Raw genomic sequence first — 20,900 nt, 5'->3', positions numbered from 1 at the left:
AAACATCATCCTACAGCGTTCTCTCCCTCAAGTTCTTGCCACATGGTGGGAAAACAATCAGTAAGAATTTATTTATTGTGTACCTACTGTGTGCCCGGCTCTAGCTAGGGTGTGTTAGGGATATGAATAAGGAATGAACTTATTATCTTTTTAGGAAAACCAAATTCAGGCTTGAATAAGTACTTGAATTTAGTCCATACTTCCATGATCATTAGATTGAATTGAAGGGGTTCAGAGAAATGGAAAAATTAATTAAATAGGGCCTGGAAGTATCCTGGGAGACATTTTTTTTAGAGAATGCAGGACTTGAACTGGGCCTTGAAGTATAGGTAGGATTTGGATAGCTAAGGAATGGGACAGAAGAAAGGATATTTCCAGCCAGTAGAAACAGTAGAAGTTAAGATGGCTTCCAAAGCTACAAGTATTTAGATTCTAGAAGTCAGTGTTTGAGGAAGGGAAAAGACAGAATTGGCTGTGTACCTTCTTTTCAATCCTGACCATACCTTCCCTGAACCCCGACTCATATTTTGGGGGAGACAAGGAGCAGGATGAGGGAGACTGGAAAAGAAGGGCAACTCCATCCTGGAAAAGAAGGGCAAGTATGGTGTCTGGCTGTCTCCATCTCTGTCGTGCTCAGCTCAGTGCTTGGCAGGCAGTAGGTGCTTAAGGAAGGTAGTGAGGAAATCAACATGCCAAAACACACAGCAGCTTGTCCAGTGAAGTGGCCCGGCTGCCCACAGGACTCTGAAGCTTCACGGCCTTTCTCTATCCCTACTTGACGTGCTCAGTGCCAGTGGCTGTGCATATTAAAGAGTGACTGGGACTTACTGCTGCCACCTTCAAGGGCCTCACGCCTTTGTTCAGAACGAGGGACGGTTCTTCATCCTCTGACAGGAAGCCAATGGTTAGGTTTGCCTGGAGTTCGTGTATGACTTAGAAATCATAGGTGCTTTGCCTCTAGGATTCCCTCTGTGCCACTGGAGAAGGAAAAGAATGTTCAGACCACAGTTGCCCAGCTGTGTCAGATTAGATTTCAAATCCTTGTGGTGTAACTCCTGGCAACTCACTTTTCATCTGTAAATAGGGGAAAGTAGTGCCTACCTCCCAGAGCTGCTGTGAGGATGAAATGAGGTTAAAACAATAACAGCTAACATGTACTGAATGCTCACTACACGCTGGGCAGTTTTACATGAATTACCTCCATTTGTACTCACAACAACCTAATGAGGTAAATATAATTATTGTCCCCATTTTGCAGATGAGGAAACTGAGGGCAGAGAGTACAGGTAACTTGCCAAGGGATCCAACCCAGGCAGCCGGGCTCGCAAGCCTCTGCCAGGAACCACCACCCTACTTAGCGCACGCCTGGCACACAGCAGGCCCATCTTCTTCCTGAAGATGTGCTTGAGTGGGATTCAAGGCAGATTTTCTAATTCCTAAAGGGGTCCTGATAGAAACAGATGTCTGATATAGTGGCTCTCAAACCAACCCAGAGGGAAAGGAAAGGCCCCAGGTCTGACTACCCCCAGCAGCATGGCCGTGCCGACAGAGGGGAGGAAGAGCACAGCCACTCCGGCAGCAGGTTCCCCAGGTGTAAGAGCACCAGCATGGGCGGGGGCACATGTCCAGTCATGCCACAGAAAGAAAAGGCAGGGATTCACGCTTTTATGGGGCTCCCTGGGTGTAGCCCCAGTTGCTATGAAGTTTAGTCAGCACTCAGTGACATGCCGCCCGTACATACGTAACTTTAGGCCCATAGGCGTCAACTAATTCAAGAGAAAGTCTTGGTGTCCAAAGGGAGAATGTCTCCTAACCAGCAGGCCTTTGTCTGCAGGGTCTGGGCCCATAAATAGAGGTATAATATGGTAACCTGCTTTTTTTTCCTTTAATTCCTTTTATGGCCAGCTGTGTCCCATTATCACAGGTGAGGTGGAAGCCCTGAACGCCAACCTCAGCATGCTGGAGGGTGAGTCCTAGAACTGTCTCTTCGGGGAGGTTCTCTTCCCACCTTGGAACTCCACAGCTCTCCAGGTTTGCTTTTCCCCGCCGTACAGTACCAGCTCTTCGGTCTGCTGTGCGCTCTGCAGACGAGAGCCGCAGGAAGGTGGGTGGGAGGACGTGCGTGCGTGTAGGACCCGCTCTTCTCTGCTGCTAACCAGCTTCTCTGCAGGAGAAGGAGGGCGTGGCTTCGGGAGACTAGATGCCGGTCAGAGGAGTAAACTCTCGCAAGCTCGAATCCCGGCTCGGGCACTAAATCCATCCTCCTGACAATGCTTAATGCTGATCTGGACCAGGTTGTCCCCTGGTTCTGACCCCTTCAGTGGCTCCTCACTGCCATTCAGGATCAAGTCCAAATGCCTTCCTATGGACCCCGCCCTCTGTGTTCTGGTTCCTCTCTCTGCTTCACCTTGCACCTTGCTCTGCTCCGGCAAGCAAACTGCTTCTCCTGCCGTCACACCTCTTGTCTTTGCTCATGCTGTCCCCTCGGCCTAGAAGAGCGTTCTCTCCCCTTCATCCATTTATTCATTTAATAGACACTCATCGAGTGCCTGTCTCTCTGCCAGCCATGAGACATATGGTCCCTTCCTCTCCTTACCCCTCAGCCATCCCTTGTCTTTTTCACTCCTCTTTGTCTTTTAAGGCCCATCTCAGGCATAGTCTCTGCCAAGAAATCCTACCTGAGGCCCACACCCCAAAGTCCCTCCTCTGTACCCACATGATACTTTGGAGGTACCTCGTCCTTTGCACGCCACCCGTTCCTTCACCAGTGGTGTGTGGGGCACTGTACCACACTTGGTGCTGGAATGTAGCAGTTAACCCAGGAGACAGAAATTCCTGCCCTCACGGGACTGGTGGGAGGAGCAGAGAGCAAGATAATAAGTGAAATCGATGAAGAGTGATAAAAAGAAAAATAAAGCAGGGAAGGAGCTGGGGTGTGGGTTTCGTTTTAATACATAGTGTGGCCGGGGGTTTCCGTTTTAGATGGTTTTCCATTTGAGATACTGAGCAGGTGACATTAGTGTAAAACTCTGAATGAAGTAAGGAGTGAGCCACTCCTAGATCTGGGCAAAGAACATTCCAGGTAGATAAAACTGCAAGCTCACAGGCCCTGACGCGGGAACCTGCCACATGTGCTGGAGGAACTGTGAGGAGGTCATATTGGGAGCAGAAGGAGTGGGGGAGGGGGAATAGCAGAGGTGAGGTCGGAGAGGGGAAAGCAGATGGTTAAATGTTCAGGGTTCCGTAGGTCACTGCGAAAGCCGGCTCTTTGTCTCACAGAAGAAGCCTTTGGAGAGTTCTGAGCAAGCTTACATGATCTGATTGATGTTTTAAAAAATCACTCTGACTTGTGTCTATTGATAATAGGCAGGAGGGGGTGGGAAGGGTGGAAGCAGGGAGACATTTTAGAGGCTCAGCACTGACCCGTACGAGCAAGGAGGGCCACTGGCCGGGAGGAAGATGGTGAGACATGTTCAGGTTCTGGATGTACCTTCAGAGGTATTTGGTGACACATTGAATGTGGGTCATTAGGGGAGTCAAGGATGACCCCAGGTTTTTACCGGGAGCAACTAGAAATTTGAAAGAATGCAGTTCCCATTTACCAAAACGGAAAGGACTGTAAGAATAGGTTTATAGTAGGACCCTCAGCAGCTCAGTCTTAGGTCTGTTCTTACTACACGGTATTATTATTTCCTGTGTATGTGTTGTCCCCTCCTCCAGACTATGAGTTCCATGAGGGCAGGGACTTTGACTCATCTCTGTGACCCCAGCACCAAGCACAGTGCCTAATCCCCACTAATTGGACTGATGAAGGGATGAAAGGACATGGGTGCCTGGACAGATGAGTGGATACAGGTGGATGAAAGAAAATTAATGGACTGGGGAGGTAGGGACAGAGAAAGATGTAGGGAGGAAAGAACTAGCCGAGCGTTCTCATGGCCTGGCTTGCCTTGGGCAAGTTTCTGTACTTCTGGGCCTCACTCCCCTCACTTGTAAAATGGTCCCAGTCCTGCTTCTCTCACAGCATGGTGATGGATCCATTGCGACTGTGAATCTGAAAGCACTTTTTAAAACTGTAGTGACGTGGGGTAGTATGGTTCCCTCACCTCGGCAAATCACTTTACCTCTTCTGGTTTCCCATCTTGATCTATGGAATAAACCCAACATGACATGCAAGAAGGGAAGGTGTAGGGCTCCTCTACCTTCCTCTAGACCAGGGAGAAAGTCTTCATGGCATAGAGCACACAGCGGTGGTCAGGACAGCAGCGCCCCAGGCCAGGTGAGAGACCGAGCGCTGCACCACCGCATGTACAAACTGTCTCAGATACTGAAATCCACGCTTCCTGCAAACCGTACCCACTGTTCCCTGGTCCCCAGCACTTCTGCTTTGCTCTGAAAATAATAGTATAAGAAAATGACCTCAATCGGTAGAAGTGTGCCCGAGAATTTCCTTGGCCTCTACAACTTAGTGAATTTTATTCCTTTCTGTCTGTCACGATATTTCTTTTCCAAAATTATTTCTAATTACAACAGTAATACAGACTCATTGTAAAAAATAAAGTTCTAACTGCATAGGAGGCTTTGACATAGAACTTGAAAGTCTGTCATTATACCAACCTAGTATATATGGTTTAATATTGGTAAGTGACGTTTTGTCTAATTTTCTTTTTAAAAAAATTATACATACTGTGTGTGTGTGAGTATGTATGCGTGTGTGTGAGAGAGAGAGAGAGAGAAAGAGAGACAGAGAGAGAGAGAGAGAAAGAGAAAGACAGAGAGAGAGAAGGAAGGAAGGAAGGAAGGAAGGAAGGAAGGAAGGAAGGAAGGAAGGAAGAAAGAGAATAAAAGAGTATACACCAAAATTTTGCTTAATTTTCTCTCAGGGTAATATGATTAAGAAGGGTTTTTACTTTCTTCTTCTGACTTATCTAATTTTCCTGGAATTTAAAAAGTGAGCATGTCCTACTTGTGAAATAGGGTAATTGTTATTTTAAACAGCAGAGAATTAAAAATTATTAAATTATTTAAATTTTTGTTCTGGATAGACATTAATCATGTTATACTATGCTTATGCTTTTAAAGAATATAAATCTTTTCGCTTTTTTGTCATTTAGTGTTAACCAAGATTGACAACTATACTATTCTGGATTATTCCCTGATCAGTTCTCCAGAAATTACTGAGAACTACGTTGATCTGGACCTGAAGGTAACTTTGTCATCATCTGAGTCCTCATCCCTGCCACCAACAGCCAACACAGTCGTCCCTCGGTACCCGTGGGGAATTGGTTCCAGGACCCCCCACGGGTCCCAATATCCTCAGATGCTCAAGTCACTTGTATAAAATGGCATGGTATTTGCATGTAACCTACGCATACCCTCCCGTCTACTTTAAGTCATCTCTAGATTACTTATGATAATACCTTACACAATGTAAATGCTACGTAAATCGTTGTTATGCTGTATTGTTTAAGGAATAATGACAAGGAAAAAAGTCCTTACGTGCTCAGTACAGATGCAATCATCACAGGCCTAAGTACAGAGTGCGCGTCAGCAAAAACATAATTTTTTTTCCCGAATATTTTCAACCCGCACTTGATTGAACCCACAGACGCAGAACCTGTAGAAACAGAGGGATGACTGTATTTGGAGAACAAATATTACGAGCAGAGGAAATATACCTACATACTCTTCACATAATTTAATCTCCTTTCAAGCAATTCCCTCATGTTTATGCTCTTTCAAAAGCCTCTTGAACATTTTCTTGATTGGTAAATGATTATTTGCATTGCACAACCCATGTCTGTCTTCTTCAAGAAAACTATCGTGAAGTCTTTGCCTCTGGGAGTAGGTGTGCGGCTAAGAGGCAGCAAGTAGAGTGAGCTGCATTTATTAGAACTTCACACATCAGTAATTGTACATATTGATACTTCTATTCCTAACACTCAGCTTAGTCAGTTTAACTGAGGGCTACTGACCTCTGTTGGGGCCATTAGCACATGAAAGTGGTATTTGTTGATTCTGGAAAAGTGATTAACTGTCCTTACGTTAAGTTTTGTCCCAAAGTTAATATAATTGTTTTTAAAAATGCATAGTGGCTTATATTTCAATCACTCAGTCATTCAAAGTAGTTAAATGTTACACAGGATGCCGTTGTGTAATAACAACCTATGGCTAATGAGGGCAGTATACGAAATGCCACAGAAATGCTTTAAACCATTTAGAGTCCTGGGTCCTTCTGAGTCTTTCTATGACACCCCAGATGCTCAGCTCTGACAGATTTTGAAGGTCAAGGGTTTGACATCTCTACCTGGTACCTCAAGAACTATTCAGAGCTGTCACCTCCAGCTAAAAACACCTGCCTTCCTTTCTCTGAGAAAAGGACAGACAAGGAATTTCTCACTGGGTTACAACCCAGGGTGGACAGACACACCCAGATATATACTAAGAAGTCATCAGAGCTTAGAGACTGGTCACTAGTCAAGGAGTCACAAGGCCTTATCATGTTTTCTTCCCTACCGAATTTCTGGAGTTTTCGTTATTCTGACTTGAGAGGGTCCATCTACTTTAGTCCTGCACTTTCGGGTCTTCACCTGATACACTGGTCTCTCTCCGTTTTCCCACAGGGCACATTCTACCCACTGGAAGACCTCACCGACCCCCCCTTCTCCCCAGTGCCTTTTGTGCTCCCAGAACGCAGTGACTCTATGCTCTACGTTGGAATCTCTGAATATTTCTTTAAATCTGCATCCTTTGCTTATTTTACAAGTGGGGCTTTCAATGTCACTCTCTCCACAAAAGAGGTGAGAAGATTTAATGGATGATGACGATTGGCACCAACATTTACTCTCATATAAGTATCCCATTATGAGTTGTGGTTTTTTAGTTTCTATCCTGGGCCTTTGCAGACTGTCACTCTTAGCAGTACAATGAATGGAGGGGTTGTTAAATGAATGTTGTTATTAGTTGGGGAGTTGTTGGGTTTCCAGTTATTCTAATTTCAGTTTTTTATGATATTGGGCCACTGTTGTTGATTGCTCTTAATTAATGTCATCACTTATTACCTGTGACCTTGGGCAATGTCGATTTATTTAATTTCTCTGTGCCAGAGTTTCCTCCTTTGGGAAAAGGGTATAATAATAATTCTGTATGCATTAGATTGATATGGGCACGAAAAAGGTTTAAATATATGTAAAGTGTTCAGACCAATGCCCAGCACAGAGTAAGTACTCTACAAGTGTTGTGGATTATCATTATTGTTATTATTTCTTGTGTTATGTCAATATAAAGATTTCTCCTGTTAGTAATTGCAACTGACTTATCTGCAGTGACCAGTACTAAGACAGATACTCATTGATTCTCTTTGCCGTGCCCCTCTTTTTATGAGAGCACTCTTTTTAGCCAGTCAATCAACAACCTCTATCGAGCATCCTTTATGAATATTTTCATTCCGTAGCTCTTAATTATACTAGTTATAAACCTTATGTTCAAAATGCTAAGTGTGGCAGCGCCAGCTACCATGCAGTGCTGAGAATTAGGCACTTCTGGCTTCAAGACTTGAAAACCATCTGTGCATGGAGATAAATTACTTACGCGTTCTATGTCTCAGTAATCTCTGAAAATGAGAACAAGAACACAAGACTTACTGTTAACCACTGTAGAATGTTTACACATGGCTCATACATGTTTGATATATACAATGTTCCCACGGTTAAAAGGCACTTACTCAAAAGGAATGTAACTTCCTGTGTGACTTTGGGCAAGTCACTTGACTTCTCTGGGCCTCAGATTTCCTATGGTTAGACTATAAAATGATAGATTGCCTTCAAACACTAAACCATTTTTGGTGCAACAGCTTCGTGATTCATAAAAATTATAGAGAATGTTACATTTTCCCTGAAAAGACAAACCCATTTAAAAACTTTACAGTGATATGATGGTGTTGATTTTCCAGATTTTCAGCCATTTGGTTGGAAACTCTCAAGGCATTGGCAACGTGCTCTCCCGGGTAAGTAGTTGGGACTTGACTCTTTGATAGTGTATTTGGTTTCATTGGAATTACTTCGGGAAGACTTTTATATTGCTTTGTGGTTCAAGCCTGAGTGTATCTTTCCATTCTTAAGAAGCTTTTTTTTCTTCTTTTAATCAAATATCCACAAATATTTACTGAACAAGTTACTATTAAAGGCATTTTAAGTTCACAAAATAAATCATCTGGTCCTTCCACAAGGTCCCGCCACACTTGAAATAATTAGCTTAAATGGGAAATGGAGGAATACTACCCACACTTGTGACTTGAGTACAGTAACTATTAATGTCATGCCTTGATGGCACCTGAATATTGGACGTCATATACAGAAAGGCTCAGGATTGCCCTAGAGGACAAAGAGATACACACCCATGTAGCATCCTGGCTTTACTGCAGGGGCCTTCAGTCAACCAGACCTAGTATTGAATCCCAGTTCTACAACTTACTCACCTGAAGCCTTGAGAAAATTACTTCCCTTCTCTAAGACTCACTTTCTCCACCTGTGTAATGGGGAGAACCTGTCTCACAGGGATTATGTGAAGATTAGATGAGATGACACAGAGAGCCCTGACATGGTGCCCGGCACACAGCACGTGTTCGACAAATGTCAGCTGATATTATGTGTGTTTTTGCATATTATCATTATTACTATTAAAGAGCTTCTTTTCTATTCTAACTGCATGAGGATGAGATTTAATCACCACAGGCCAACCCTAATTTGTGATGTCACCTCATTGACCACGGCTCCCGATCTCCATTTCTTTCCCTGAACGCGGGCAGATTGCAGAGATCTCCATCTTGTCCCAGCCCTTCATGGTTCGGATCATGGCAACAGAGCCTCCCGTCATCAGTTTGCTGCCGGGTAACTTTACCCTGGACATCCCTGCCTCCATTATGATACTCACGGAGACTGAGAACTCAACTGTCGAAACCATCGTTTCCATGGACTTTGTAAGTCATGGGGGACAGAAGGGCAGCCTGTGGGTACCAACCCTGTTCCTGCAGCGGACCACTGAGCAGCAGTGGACTACTACATGTTTGGAGGGGTGGGAACTGATGCATCAATTAGGAGTGAGGACAGGGTTGAGGCTGGAGTGGGGAGAGGTATGGGAAGCCAGCGTTCATCCATCCTTATGTTGTCTATAGCTCTGCACCCTTCTCCGCTTCTGGGTGCCCTTCCCTCTGCTTCAGTTACAGTGATAGCTGAATTTCTTTTTTCCTTGAAATAAGTCAATCAAGGTGGAATTCAGGTGTATTCGCAGATGAAAGCCAAATGCAATCCAATAGAAAGGGACTAATACAATGAACCTAAGCAAAATACAACACATACATACACACACACGCAATCTCTCTCTCTCTCTCTCTCTCTCTCTATCTCTCTCTCACACACACACACACAGTACATGGAGAAGAGACATTGGGAAAAAATAGAAAAATAATGTAAAGGAGATCCTCAAACAAAAAGTCTTTATAGTTAGTTTCCTTACCTGAAAGACGGTGTTTTCAGAGTTATTTCTTTCCAATGTCTCTTGGAATGAGAGGGTACGTGGAGCTTACGATATTTCCACTATAGGAAATAATATTTGTGGCCAATTTGTGGCCAAAGAGATTCCCTCCTCTTAGTGATGAATGCTTTTGTTGTCTGCAGGTTGCTAGTACCAGTGTTGGCCTGGTTATTTTGGGACAAAGACTGGTCTGCTCCTTGTCTCTGAACAGGTAAGATCAATTGATTTGATTGTCAAAAACCTTCATCATAAGTGAATCCACAGACCATAGAGACAAAGTGAACATTAACAGAACAGGGGAAGTTCCCATTGGATAGAGCATGAATCACTTAACCACTTCTTCTGTAATAGTCCAGATAATTTCTTTCTTTTTTTTAATTAAAGTGTATTGCGGTGACAATTGTTAGTAAAGTTACATAGATTTCAGGAGTACAGTTCTGTATTACATCATCTATAAATCCCATTGTGTGTTCACCACCCAGAGTCAGTTCTCCTTCTATCACCATATATTTGATCCCCCTTACCCTCATCTACCACCCCCTCCCCCTTACCCTCTGGTAACCTCTAAGCTATTGTTTATGTCTATGAGTTTTTGTTTCTTCATTTGTCTTGTTCTTTTGTTGTTTTCAGTTTTATATACCACATATCAGTGAAATCATATGGTTCTCTACTTTTTCTGTCTGACTTATTTCGCTGAGCATAATAATCTCAAGATCCATCCATGTTGTCGCAAATGGCACTATTTCATCTTTTCTTATGACAGAATAGTATCCCATTGTGTATATATACCACATCTTCTTTATCCAATCATCTATCAAAGGACACTTTGGTTGTTTCCATGTCTTGGTCACTGTAAATAAAGCTGCAATGAACATTGCAGCACACTTGTCTTTATGGATAAATGTTTTCAGATTTTTTGGGTAGATACCCAGGAGAGGGATTGCTGGGTCATATGGTAATTCTATTCTTAATTTTTTGAGGAACCTCCACACTGCCTTTTGTAGTGGCTGCACCAGTCTGCATTTGCACCAACAGTGTATGAGGGTTCCTTTTTCTCCACAGCCTCTCCAACACTTGTTATTATTTGTCTTGTTGACGATAGCCATTCTGATTGGGGTGAGGTGATATCTCGTTGTGGTTTTTATTTGCATTTCTCTGATGACCAGTGATGTTGAGCATTTTTTCATATGTCTATTGGCCATTTGTATGTCCTCTTTGTAGAAATGTCTATTCAGGTCCTTTGCCTGTTTTTTAATTGGATTGTTTGTTTTTGTTGTTGTTGTTGAGTTGTATGAGTTCCTTGTATATTTGGGATATTAGCCCCTTATTGGAAGTGTTGTTTGCAAGCCCAGATAATTTCAAAATATGGACTTAACTAAAAAATGTGCTGTGAAATTTTTCTTTTTTCTTCCCATTAAATAATATTAAGATAAAATGGGCAGCAAGATAATTATAAATATCTCTGTAATATAAATGCACATTTTAATGGTACAGCAATATAATCTAAAGTCGCTCCTCCTTGACAAATTCAGAAAGCATGCTGTTGAGGAAAGAGCATGAACTTTCCTCATTCAGGTAAAGGAAGGAAGTTTTGAATCCCTGCTCACTGGTTCTCTAACCATGATGAAGTCTATTAACCTCTGAGTCTCGGTTTCTGTAAAATAATGAAGTTAGACTAAATCATTCCTTTGGTACCTTTAGGCTCTGACACTCAGATCCCATTACTAGAAGGTAGAGTTTCACAAGACCGTGCCACGTGGCCTCACTGACTCTCAAATGCAAGCCATGCAGCATGAAAGGACCTGAGCCAACCATATACACAGATCATTGAACACTAATTGCCATTTGAAAGAATGGCCCATTTTCCTCAGCCCTATAGAGCTGGTAGTTGGAGTCATGAATCAGACTACCTGGAGGGAGGACATACAGAATAATCAGATGGCCCAGACTAAACCCATGAAAGGAGGAAGAGGAGGCCATAAAACAAAGAAGGCAGAGTCCAAAAAGAATAGGAAACCAACAGAGGAGAAAAGAAAGTAAGTCAATCACCATCGGTCAACTTAACGGTTAGGAAGACTATTACAGAAACATAGATGTTTTCAGTAACATGCTATTAAATGAAACCAGCATAACAACAGTCAGCTGTGTAAAATAGCTTTCCATCTGGACAAGGGAAGGGAATAGCAAATGAAGAGTTGTGTTAGGGTGTTAGATTCTGAGAGCTGGGTTTTTTCTCTAAAGTTTCTTCACAACTACAGCTGACCCTTGAACAATGCAGAAGCTAAGGGCGCCAACCACCCAGACAGTCAAAAATCTGCAGACAACTTGGACTCCCCCAAAACGTAACTACAGTCAGTCCACCCTAGGTATCCGTGGGGGATTGGTTCCAGGACCCCCTGCAGATACCAAAATCACATGCTCGAGTCCTCTATATAAAATGGCTTAGAACAATACACACAGTCTGCCCTCCACATCCAGATTCCCAACTGCGGATCAAAATAAGTTTTTTTAATTATTCTTTTTCAGTTACAGTTGGCAGCCAATATTATTTTATATTAGTTTCAGGTGTACAGCATAGTGAATGGACATTTATATAATTTAAGAAGTGATTCCCTGACTAGTCTAGTACCCACCTGGCACTACACATAGTCGTTACCATGTTATTGACTATATTCCCTATGCTTTACTTTACATCCCTGTGACTATTTTGTAACTACCAATGTGTACTTCTTAATCCCATCACCTTTTTCCGATCCACGGTTAGTTGAACCCACAGATGTGAAACCCGTAGATATAGAGGGCCAGCTGTGTTGAAAAAAATCAGCATATAAGTAGACCCGTGCTGTTTAAACCTGTGTTGTTCAAGGATCAACTGCATATTGTTTTCCCAATGAAAGGAACAGCAACAACAACAAAAAGGTAGTGTGGTTTCCCAGAGACAAAATATTTCAAAAAGGCTTTACCAAATGTTTGCCAGCCCCTCAAAACAGACAGATTTCTCCATTAGCCTCAGTGGGCACCATGCCTAGAGCCCACAGTAATTTAAGGAATTGTGAAAATGTTTTAATATACTTCATAATAAGAATAAAAACATGAATACAATCCACAATGTATTATACCTGTCTTTATGCCAACACAGTTTCAAAATATAATTTATCACTTTTTTTTATGAAGGAAAGGTTCCCAAGGGCAAAAGTGCCTCAGACTTCCAGAAGTCATAATGGGACCTCGTTCCCAAAAGATCAAGGCTCATGAAACTCTGAACCCTGACGGGTGACCTGTGAGGTGGCAGTTTTAATGGTTGAGCCAGAGAGCAGGAAATGAGGAGGGAAAAGAAGGCAGTGAGGAGTGGACAGCATCTGAGCTATGTCAGAAGAGAGAGGAGAGAATTTGGAACGTGGTTGGCCCGAGCAACATGACTATGAGTACAGGTGAGACCTCCATCTGTTTGCAGACTGAGAGGAAAGGGCTAATAGGGAGGCTGGAAATCTGGAGTGATGGGGAAAGTGGGGACAGGGCTGTTAGCTTCAAGTTAGCAAGCTGAGCAGGGGTCTGCTTTACTGGCAGGATCCGAAGGAGGAATAGAATACGGATGGAGCTTCAGACTTACGGCAGGCAGGTAGGAAAGACCTTAAGGAGCAGAGAGACCAGGTTCACTTCTCTGCTTAAATCAGGCTGACCCTCGTCTCCAGTGATACCTACTCGTAAGAAACTGCACTTTCAGTGGCGTTAAGTTTATTCATGGGAGTAACTGGAAAGCCTGTTAAAGGCACATTGTAGCCTGTTAAAGGCACATTGTCCAAAGAAATGTGGAAATTCGTTCTCCGGCTTCCTACGGTCCACAAGCATGCTTTGACCTCATAAACACACACCTAAAATGAGGACTCCTGCCTTCCTGGAGTCCCCTTTTAGATTCTTGTGCTGGGGAGGCTTTCTGGACCCTGTGGCTGTAGTGGGGTCTGAGCAGGACCAGCTACATAATTTGCAAGGTCCAGTGCAAAATAAAATGCAGACCCCTTGTTCAAAAATTATGAACAATTTCAAGATGGAGACAGCAGGGCATTAAACCAAGCACAGAGCCCTCCTGAGCATTTCGCCCTCTCTCAGTTGCACAGGTTGCTTGTGTTGAGTCTGAGGGTGGCTCCTGCAGGAGGTGTTATAGCAGACTTCGGGCAACGAGTGGACTGGGGGCAAAGCAGGTGGGCCAGGCATCTCTCAGGCCTCAGGCAGCCAAACTGAGAGGCAAGACTTTGCAAAGGTGTGTGTGTGGGGGGGGGGGGGGTGCCGAAAGAGCGGCCTTAGCCTTTGATAGCAAGAATGGTAGCCCCACATACCACACAGGCCACCCCAGCCAGGGCCTCCACTTCCAGGCTCCACAGGCAAATGCTGCTTTTCAGGATGAGCTGGTTTGGTCTTAGGTGATGTCAGAAAGAGGTGTAAAGTGGGTGGGGATCAGTGAAACATCCCTGAGAAGAATCAAGAACAAGGTCTCCAATCCGGCTCCCCAGAACACCATAGCCTTTCTAACTATCCCCTGCCTGAAGGAATCTCTTTCTAGAAACATCCAGGGCAGGCTATGTAGACATGAGATGCAGAAATCAGAGGCAAATCCGGTGTGGTAAGTTTAGGGAGGTGGTGAGATCACGGGCGTAGGAGTCAGAGTAGCTGGTTCAGATCCCTGCCCAGATTCATTAGCTGTAGGGCCTCAGGCAAGTTAATGAACCTCTCTGGGCCTCTATAAAATGAGGATATAATAAAACCTACTTCAGGGGTTGTTGTGAGAAACACATAAGTTAACCCGTGTAAAGTTCATGTGAACTGTTCAAGAAATGCTGGCTATGGCTATTATTTAAAACTGGGGGCTGGCTTCAGCCAGGGGAAGGAGGTGCTCAATCATACAAGATCATTTCAAGAATTCCCCTCTTCAGAAAACGCGTCACCCCCCACTCCCCTGTCTCCTGCCCAGTGATGGCGTTAGAGAAGTCACCTTGTGTCTATTATGTATGACCACTCTTTATTATTGCACCTTTGCTGTCTTCTGGTCAAGCACTGCACATATATTATTTCATTTAAACCTCACAACTGTATCTCCAGACCTGGCACCGTGCTCAATAAATGCCTGTAGACTGAATGAATAGTCACGGAGGTAGGTATTGTTATCCCCATTTTCTAGTTTGTGGAGGTTATGTAACTTACCCAAGTCGCAGAGCTCTTGAATAGCAGAGCCAGAACTGGAACCTGAGTCAGTCTTGTCAAGACCATGAGTGTTTACTTGCTACATTATACTGCCTTTGATGCAGCAAAGAGCTAAGACTTAGACAATAAGACTTAGACCTAAGACCTAGAAAATAAGTACCCTAGAAAATAAATAGCCTAGAAGCAGAAATGCATGAGCATGGAGTCACACTAAATTGAAACAGGCAGCATGAACTTTTTCGCGTTGAGTATTGGTAGAAGACACGGGCATCAGACACAGCCCTTTTCTCATTGTATTAAGGAATTGCGCAAAGGAGGGATAAAGAAAGCAAAGCTGGGAGTATGGATAATAAGCCTGACTTCTTTGAGTATGTCTACTTAAGAGGAGTCAGGCATAGGTGAGTTTGAATTCTACCTCCCTCATTTGGAGTTGTGTGACCTTGAACAAGTTAATTAACCTAAGTATCAGTTTCCTCATCAGCAAAACAGAACACCTCTCCATAGAATTGTTTATGGGTAGATTAGATAATGCATGAAAAGCATGATACCTAGCACACAATCGGGGCTCAAGAAAGATTTGTTACTGCTAGTAGCAGTATTTCACTCTTTCCCCCATTTCAGAATCAAAGTTTGACCAAATAAGAGGGAGAGGTTGGTCCCAAGAGACATGACAAGTCAGGATGGTCTTCAAGGCTGTGGAGTTGGCCCTCCAAGTCACCATTTTCTTCCTGTTGTGTCTACAACAGAGAATTTTGTTCCAAACACAGTTCTACTTGGAGGTAACCCTAAAACAGGTTGGCCCACATAGTAGACATTTTGAGACTATTTCAGAGGCCAAATTAAATGACGCTTTCCCTTTTTTGATTCTCGTCCAGATGACTTAATTCCAACCCACTTTTCTTAATCACAAGTAAAGCTTGAAGCAATCAAGTGTACCTTATTGCTGAACCATTTAGAACTTTAGAATATTTTGACATGCCAGAATGAAGGAGGCTTTGGATGCTCTCTAACTGCACCCCACCCCACTACTATCAGCGCACGTGCACGCCCTACAACCCCTCCCACACAACACCATCAGAAAATGCAAATCTAGCTGATTACCAGCAGATAGAATCACCACCTAACTCCACTCTTCACTGCTTGGGTGGATAAACATTTCCTAACATGAGCCATCTGGAGAGAAACCCAGAAAGGAAAACAGGTCTAGGAAGAATGGATTCAGTTTCTGTTGGAACGGTTCTTTGGACAGGGCAGCAGAGCTCAGGCTTGGCGCCTTCATCTCCACCCTTCCTCTGAGCTACTGTTGAAGCCAGGGCAGAGGAATGCCACAGTGGAGGGCCCAGGCAGAGGAGGAAACCCCAGATGACTTCTTCCCCTTCTCGCAGACTCTCAGGGGAATTTCCAGACTGCAGAAGGCAATGAAGTTAAAATATTGAGGGCCTCTTCCTCATCGAGAGGGTCCTTTAATACTGGAATAGGCTCAATACATTCCTCCCCTCAAAACCGTTCACCATTGGATTAAATCCACAGCCTGGGATTTTCAAGCCCTTCAATTACTGGTCCTACTTTTCAAACCAGCTAACCTTGCTTCCCATAGCTCCCTAAAATGAACGTTCTTCTTTAGACTGGCTCACCCCCAAAGTGAGCCAGTCTAAAGCAGAATGTTCCAATAAACACTCCCCCACCCATCTCCTTTATCTGTTCATTTATCCATATAGCTATTCGATGACAATTTATTAAGCACCTATTATGTGCTCAGCACTGTTCTCAAAACAGAGAATAGAGACGGTTTGTTTCTACCTTCCAGATCCACAACGTGGTGAAAGAAACACTCAGATTAACAGGCAATTATAATACGGGTGCTAAGGGACATGGTAGAGTACTTTCAAGGTAGTAGACAGAGTGCTTCTCTTAAATGGTAGTTTATTACCCCCCATATACCTCTCTCACCCCTCTCCATCTCTCTCTCTCTCTCTCTCTCTCTCTCTCGCTCTCTCACACACACACACACACACACTCACACACCCCTCCAACCCACACTGGTTTCTTCACCTTTTCACACCTTCTCAGAATTCCCGCATCGAGCCCGTGTGCTGTGTAAACCCACAGTGAAGCACACTGAGCACACACTATTGGTATTGTTCTCTAATTGTTTCCTATACATACAGCTTCTCTCTACTCCTCATAAGTATGGATATAAATAAAATTCCTCCTATTGTCGGGCACATTTCTGAGCTGAGAACAAGCACCTGGGAAACCTCTTGGCCTGCCAAGCTTTTCTCCATACTGCAGCCAGAGAGCTCTTGACCAAACACAGATATCATCTCGCTTGTTAGAAATCTTCCGTAGATTCCTTGCCGTCGGGGTAAATATCAAAATTCTAACGCAGCCTGAGAAACCCTGCGCGGTCACCTTTATCTGCCTCTCTCGCACCATCTTGCTGCGCTCTCTCCCTAGCTCTCTGTTCCCTCCACGGGGCCTTTGCAACCTCTGCCCCGACCCCTTCCCTCTTTCTTTCCCGTTTTGCCTTTTTAATCCTGCTCATCCGTCATATGCCAGCACAGGATTTATTTCCCTTTTTTGGAAAACATCCTGTACCCACCAAGTTAAAGCAGATTCCTTTGTTATTTGTCGCTGTGAATTTCTTTCTTCCCACCAGAGCATTTATCTCAACCTACAATGAAATCTTCATCAGTGGGGTTATTTGATTCATGCCTGCCTCCCCACGAGGCTATAAGCTGCCTCCCCATGTGAGAGCAGTGGCGGTATCTGGTTTTACTCACAATCGTATCTCCCGTACCTGTCCCAGAGCTGGCATGTATTAGGTGTTCAATAAATACCTGCTAGATGAATCAATGAATGAATGCATGAACACTAGGTACCTACATGTGCTCTGTACTCAATCCTGGGAATACAAATATAATTATTACTGAACCCCTACCCTCAAGGAGTTCACAGTCAGAGGGCAAAGAGATAAACAATTGTTATAGAGTATTGAGTGCAGGACTGATTTTCAATGTCTGCACTGGTCACAAGGTTGGAGTAATGGAATTGTGAGTACCTGTGCTTTGGTCTACTTGACCTTCGTTATGTCACATTTGCTATGTTGACCCAGATGATGAAAGGCCTTTTGCCATGCACTTCATGGGCTGCATGAAGTTTGCACTTGCATTTTTAAATGGGCTATACTTCTGTATGTCTGCAAGGCAGGGCTGTTTGAGCTCCCTTTCTTCCCAAGAACTCTGTGGTTCTTTAATAAGAATTAGTTCTAGGGTCAAGGCTTTAAGTAGCAGGTTAGGGGCCTGACAGAGGATGAAAGGTCAAAGGACTGAACTCTATCGCCACCTAGTGGTGTAAGCTGCGCTTGCGTGTTTTTCAGAACCACAGCAGGGAGAGTTTGCTCTTTGCTCCACCCGTTTCTCTGCAGTCAGTGAGACGTGGCCATCAGTAAACCAACCTGGTGACTATGCCTAGAGTTCTAGGAAAAAGATAGAAGTAAAATAGCCTCAGGAGGAAAGGATAGCCAGTTAGTGGGGAACCCCAAACAAGCTCACTCATAGCAGGTGGTCCTGAGGTGGCCAATCATGGCTTGGGGTTGTGATAAAAGAAAGAAAGAAAACTCTCAAGTATGTGCCACCTCTATGCAGGCCAAATTTCTAACCTGGTCCAGCTTGTCCATGATAAGAGGTGGTGTGACCAGGGGGAGGCATCCCTTCACATTTCCCCAGATGTGACTTTGACATTTATTCTGCACTGCCTTTCATGTCAGACAGCCATCATCGCCAACATTTCCCCTGTGTTATGATTGAGCAGCTAAAAAATTATATAAGTGTTACCGCCCTCTGAGAGATGTGGCCTGGACTGAGCATAGAATCTAGAGTCAAGCAGAGTGAGCTTTCTCATCTGGGTCCATCAGTTGCTCACTCCGTGACTTGGGTAATTTAATTCTCTCTGATCATCAGTTTCCTCATCTGCAAAAGGGACAGTAATAACCATATCAATCACAGGGTTATTTTAAATTTTAAAATGTTTATAAAGCTCCTAAAACAGGACACGTCACATAGTGTCATCACTATCACCATCATCGTTACTGTCACATTTATTTATGAGAGATCAGCCTGGCTCAGAAAAGTTATACCGTTGAGTTCAGAGCAAGAAGACCTGGAAAGTATTTCTTCCATCCAAGTACTAACCAGGCCCAACCCTGCTTAGCTTCAGAGATCAGAGGAGATCAGGAGAGGGGGAAAGATATGGCTGTAGACAGAAAACTGTTTCTTAAGATGGTTCTGCATTCAAGTTCCCAACAATAAGTCCCACAGAGAAAAGACACTTTGGAGAACCCATCCTGGTTACAAAGCCAAGCCTTCTGCTATTCCTATTCCTGCTCTGCTAGTTAAGCAGCAAATATAGGGGTAAAGATATAATAGAACATTATGTCCTTAACAGGGTTCTGTATTTTTTAAATAGCAGCTTATTGAGCTAAAAAAAAAAATCCCCTTTCCCTTTTGTTCCTTTCTATTGAAATGGTTGTTTTAAAATGTTCTTCTTTTAACCTTTTCCTGTTGGTTTTTGTTGTTTTGCTTTCAGGTTCCGCCTCTCTTTGCCAGAGTCCAATCGCAGCAATATTGAGGTAGGAATCAGAGCTCTCAGAGTTCCTTGTCCAGGGAAAAATGAAAATTCTCCTATGTAGTAGCTGGATGACTATTTTCTGTGTCTCTGACTAGTACTTGATTTTCCCATGAGTGTAAGTTTTAACTTTAAAATTCTTTATGTAGCTACTCATCCAAGCCCATGCACTATTAAACAAGAGCGGAACTCTCCAATTCACTTTTATCTATTCAGAAAGACTTTCAAAAGAACTCAAAAAACTGTTAAGACATTGCATAATGTTGGAATTTTCAGGGAGATTTTATTTTTTGGATAAAGTAATCCTGTCAAGTTAAATTTAAGATCCAGACTCCAAAAGGATCTGTGTCAATTATTAGGTCAATTATTATAAGTTTGCTCTTTGAAGGCTTTCCAGGCATATCCTAAAATTAAGTCAAGGCTGGTTGTGTCGATATCTTTTGGGGGGACCCAAAGCTTCAGGAAGATCAGCCAAATGACTAAGTAGCATCCCTACCCTAGTGGCATTTATATTCTGGAGCAGTGGTTCTCAGCTAGGGTCCCTATGATTTAGCACCTCTGCGGCGTGGCCATTTGGTAGATGACAGACTATATGCAATGAGAAGACATAGCTGACTGTCACATAAATAATATTTCCTGAGCCCAGAGGAGGTAAATGAGTCCAAGTCTTCCAGGAACACCCAGACAAACTGCTAGTATAACAGCAGAGTGTACTAACCGTGACATTTCTGAAAGAAAGGACAATGGTATGTACCAGGCATTTTTATATAATATTAATGTATTTAATCCTCACAACAATCTTATGATATTAGTACTACCGTATTTCCCCGAAAATAAGACCTAGCCAGACAATCAGCTCTAATGCATCTTTTGGAGCGAAAATTAGTATAAGACCCGGTCTTATATCATATTATATAAGACCTGGTATTATGTTATGTTATGTTATGTTATGTTATGTTATGTTATGTTATGTTATGTTATGTTATATTATAACACTGGGTCTTATATAATATTATATAAGACCTGGTATTATATTATATTATATAAGACCCAGTCTATATTATATCATATCATAGCATAGCATATCATATCATATCATATCATATTACATTATATTAAGACCCGGTCTTATATTATAGTAAAATAAGACTGGGTGTTATTATTAATTTTTGTTCCAAAAGATACATTAGAGTTGATTTTCCAGCTAGGTCTTATTTTCGGGGAAACAGGGTATTATCTTCACTTTATAGCTGAGGAAGTTGAGGCACAGAGAGGCTCGGGAACTTTCCCAAAATCACACAGTAAAGTGGTAAAAACAAGAGGTAAACCTAGGAAGTCTGCTTCAGAGCCACCCTTGGTAAGCTGCAAAGAGGTTCTTATTATTGCTAAGCCTATAGGGTGGTCAAAAAATAGTCATTGAATGAATTGATGTTCATCATAATCCATTTATTTTTGATACCTGAATCTTCCCAGGAACCAACACTTAGCTAAGGCTATGCAACTACCACAGTTTATTAAAGATAAATTGGATGCTCTGCTGATGCATT

At 43.1% G+C, this 20,900-nt stretch overlaps 1 protein-coding gene across 5 annotated transcripts in view; it reads left to right on the top strand.

Annotated features, from left to right (window-relative positions):
* The window catches only part of BPIFC (BPI fold containing family C), a 47,922-nt gene that overhangs the window by 24,345 nt on the left and 2,677 nt on the right, over positions 1–20,900 (top strand). For all 5 annotated transcript variants that reach the window (XM_074326274.1, XM_074326272.1, XM_074326273.1 and 2 more), the window contains 7 exons: positions 1,906–1,966; positions 5,115–5,206; positions 6,624–6,800; positions 7,952–8,005; positions 8,807–8,977; positions 9,675–9,742; positions 19,315–19,357. In XM_074326274.1, coding sequence (XP_074182375.1) covers positions 1,906–1,966; positions 5,115–5,206; positions 6,624–6,800; positions 7,952–8,005; positions 8,807–8,977; positions 9,675–9,742; positions 19,315–19,357 — 666 coding nt within the window. The remainder of the gene's footprint in view (positions 1–1,905; positions 1,967–5,114; positions 5,207–6,623; positions 6,801–7,951; positions 8,006–8,806; positions 8,978–9,674; positions 9,743–19,314; positions 19,358–20,900) is intronic.

The sequence above is a fragment of the Rhinolophus sinicus genome, linkage group LG02, assembly GCF_036562045.2.
Source record: "Rhinolophus sinicus isolate RSC01 linkage group LG02, ASM3656204v1, whole genome shotgun sequence".
NCBI lineage: Eukaryota > Metazoa > Chordata > Mammalia > Chiroptera > Rhinolophidae > Rhinolophus > Rhinolophus sinicus.
The sequence above is the reverse complement of the archived record's forward strand: the minus strand, read 5'-3'. Positions and strand labels throughout refer to the sequence as shown.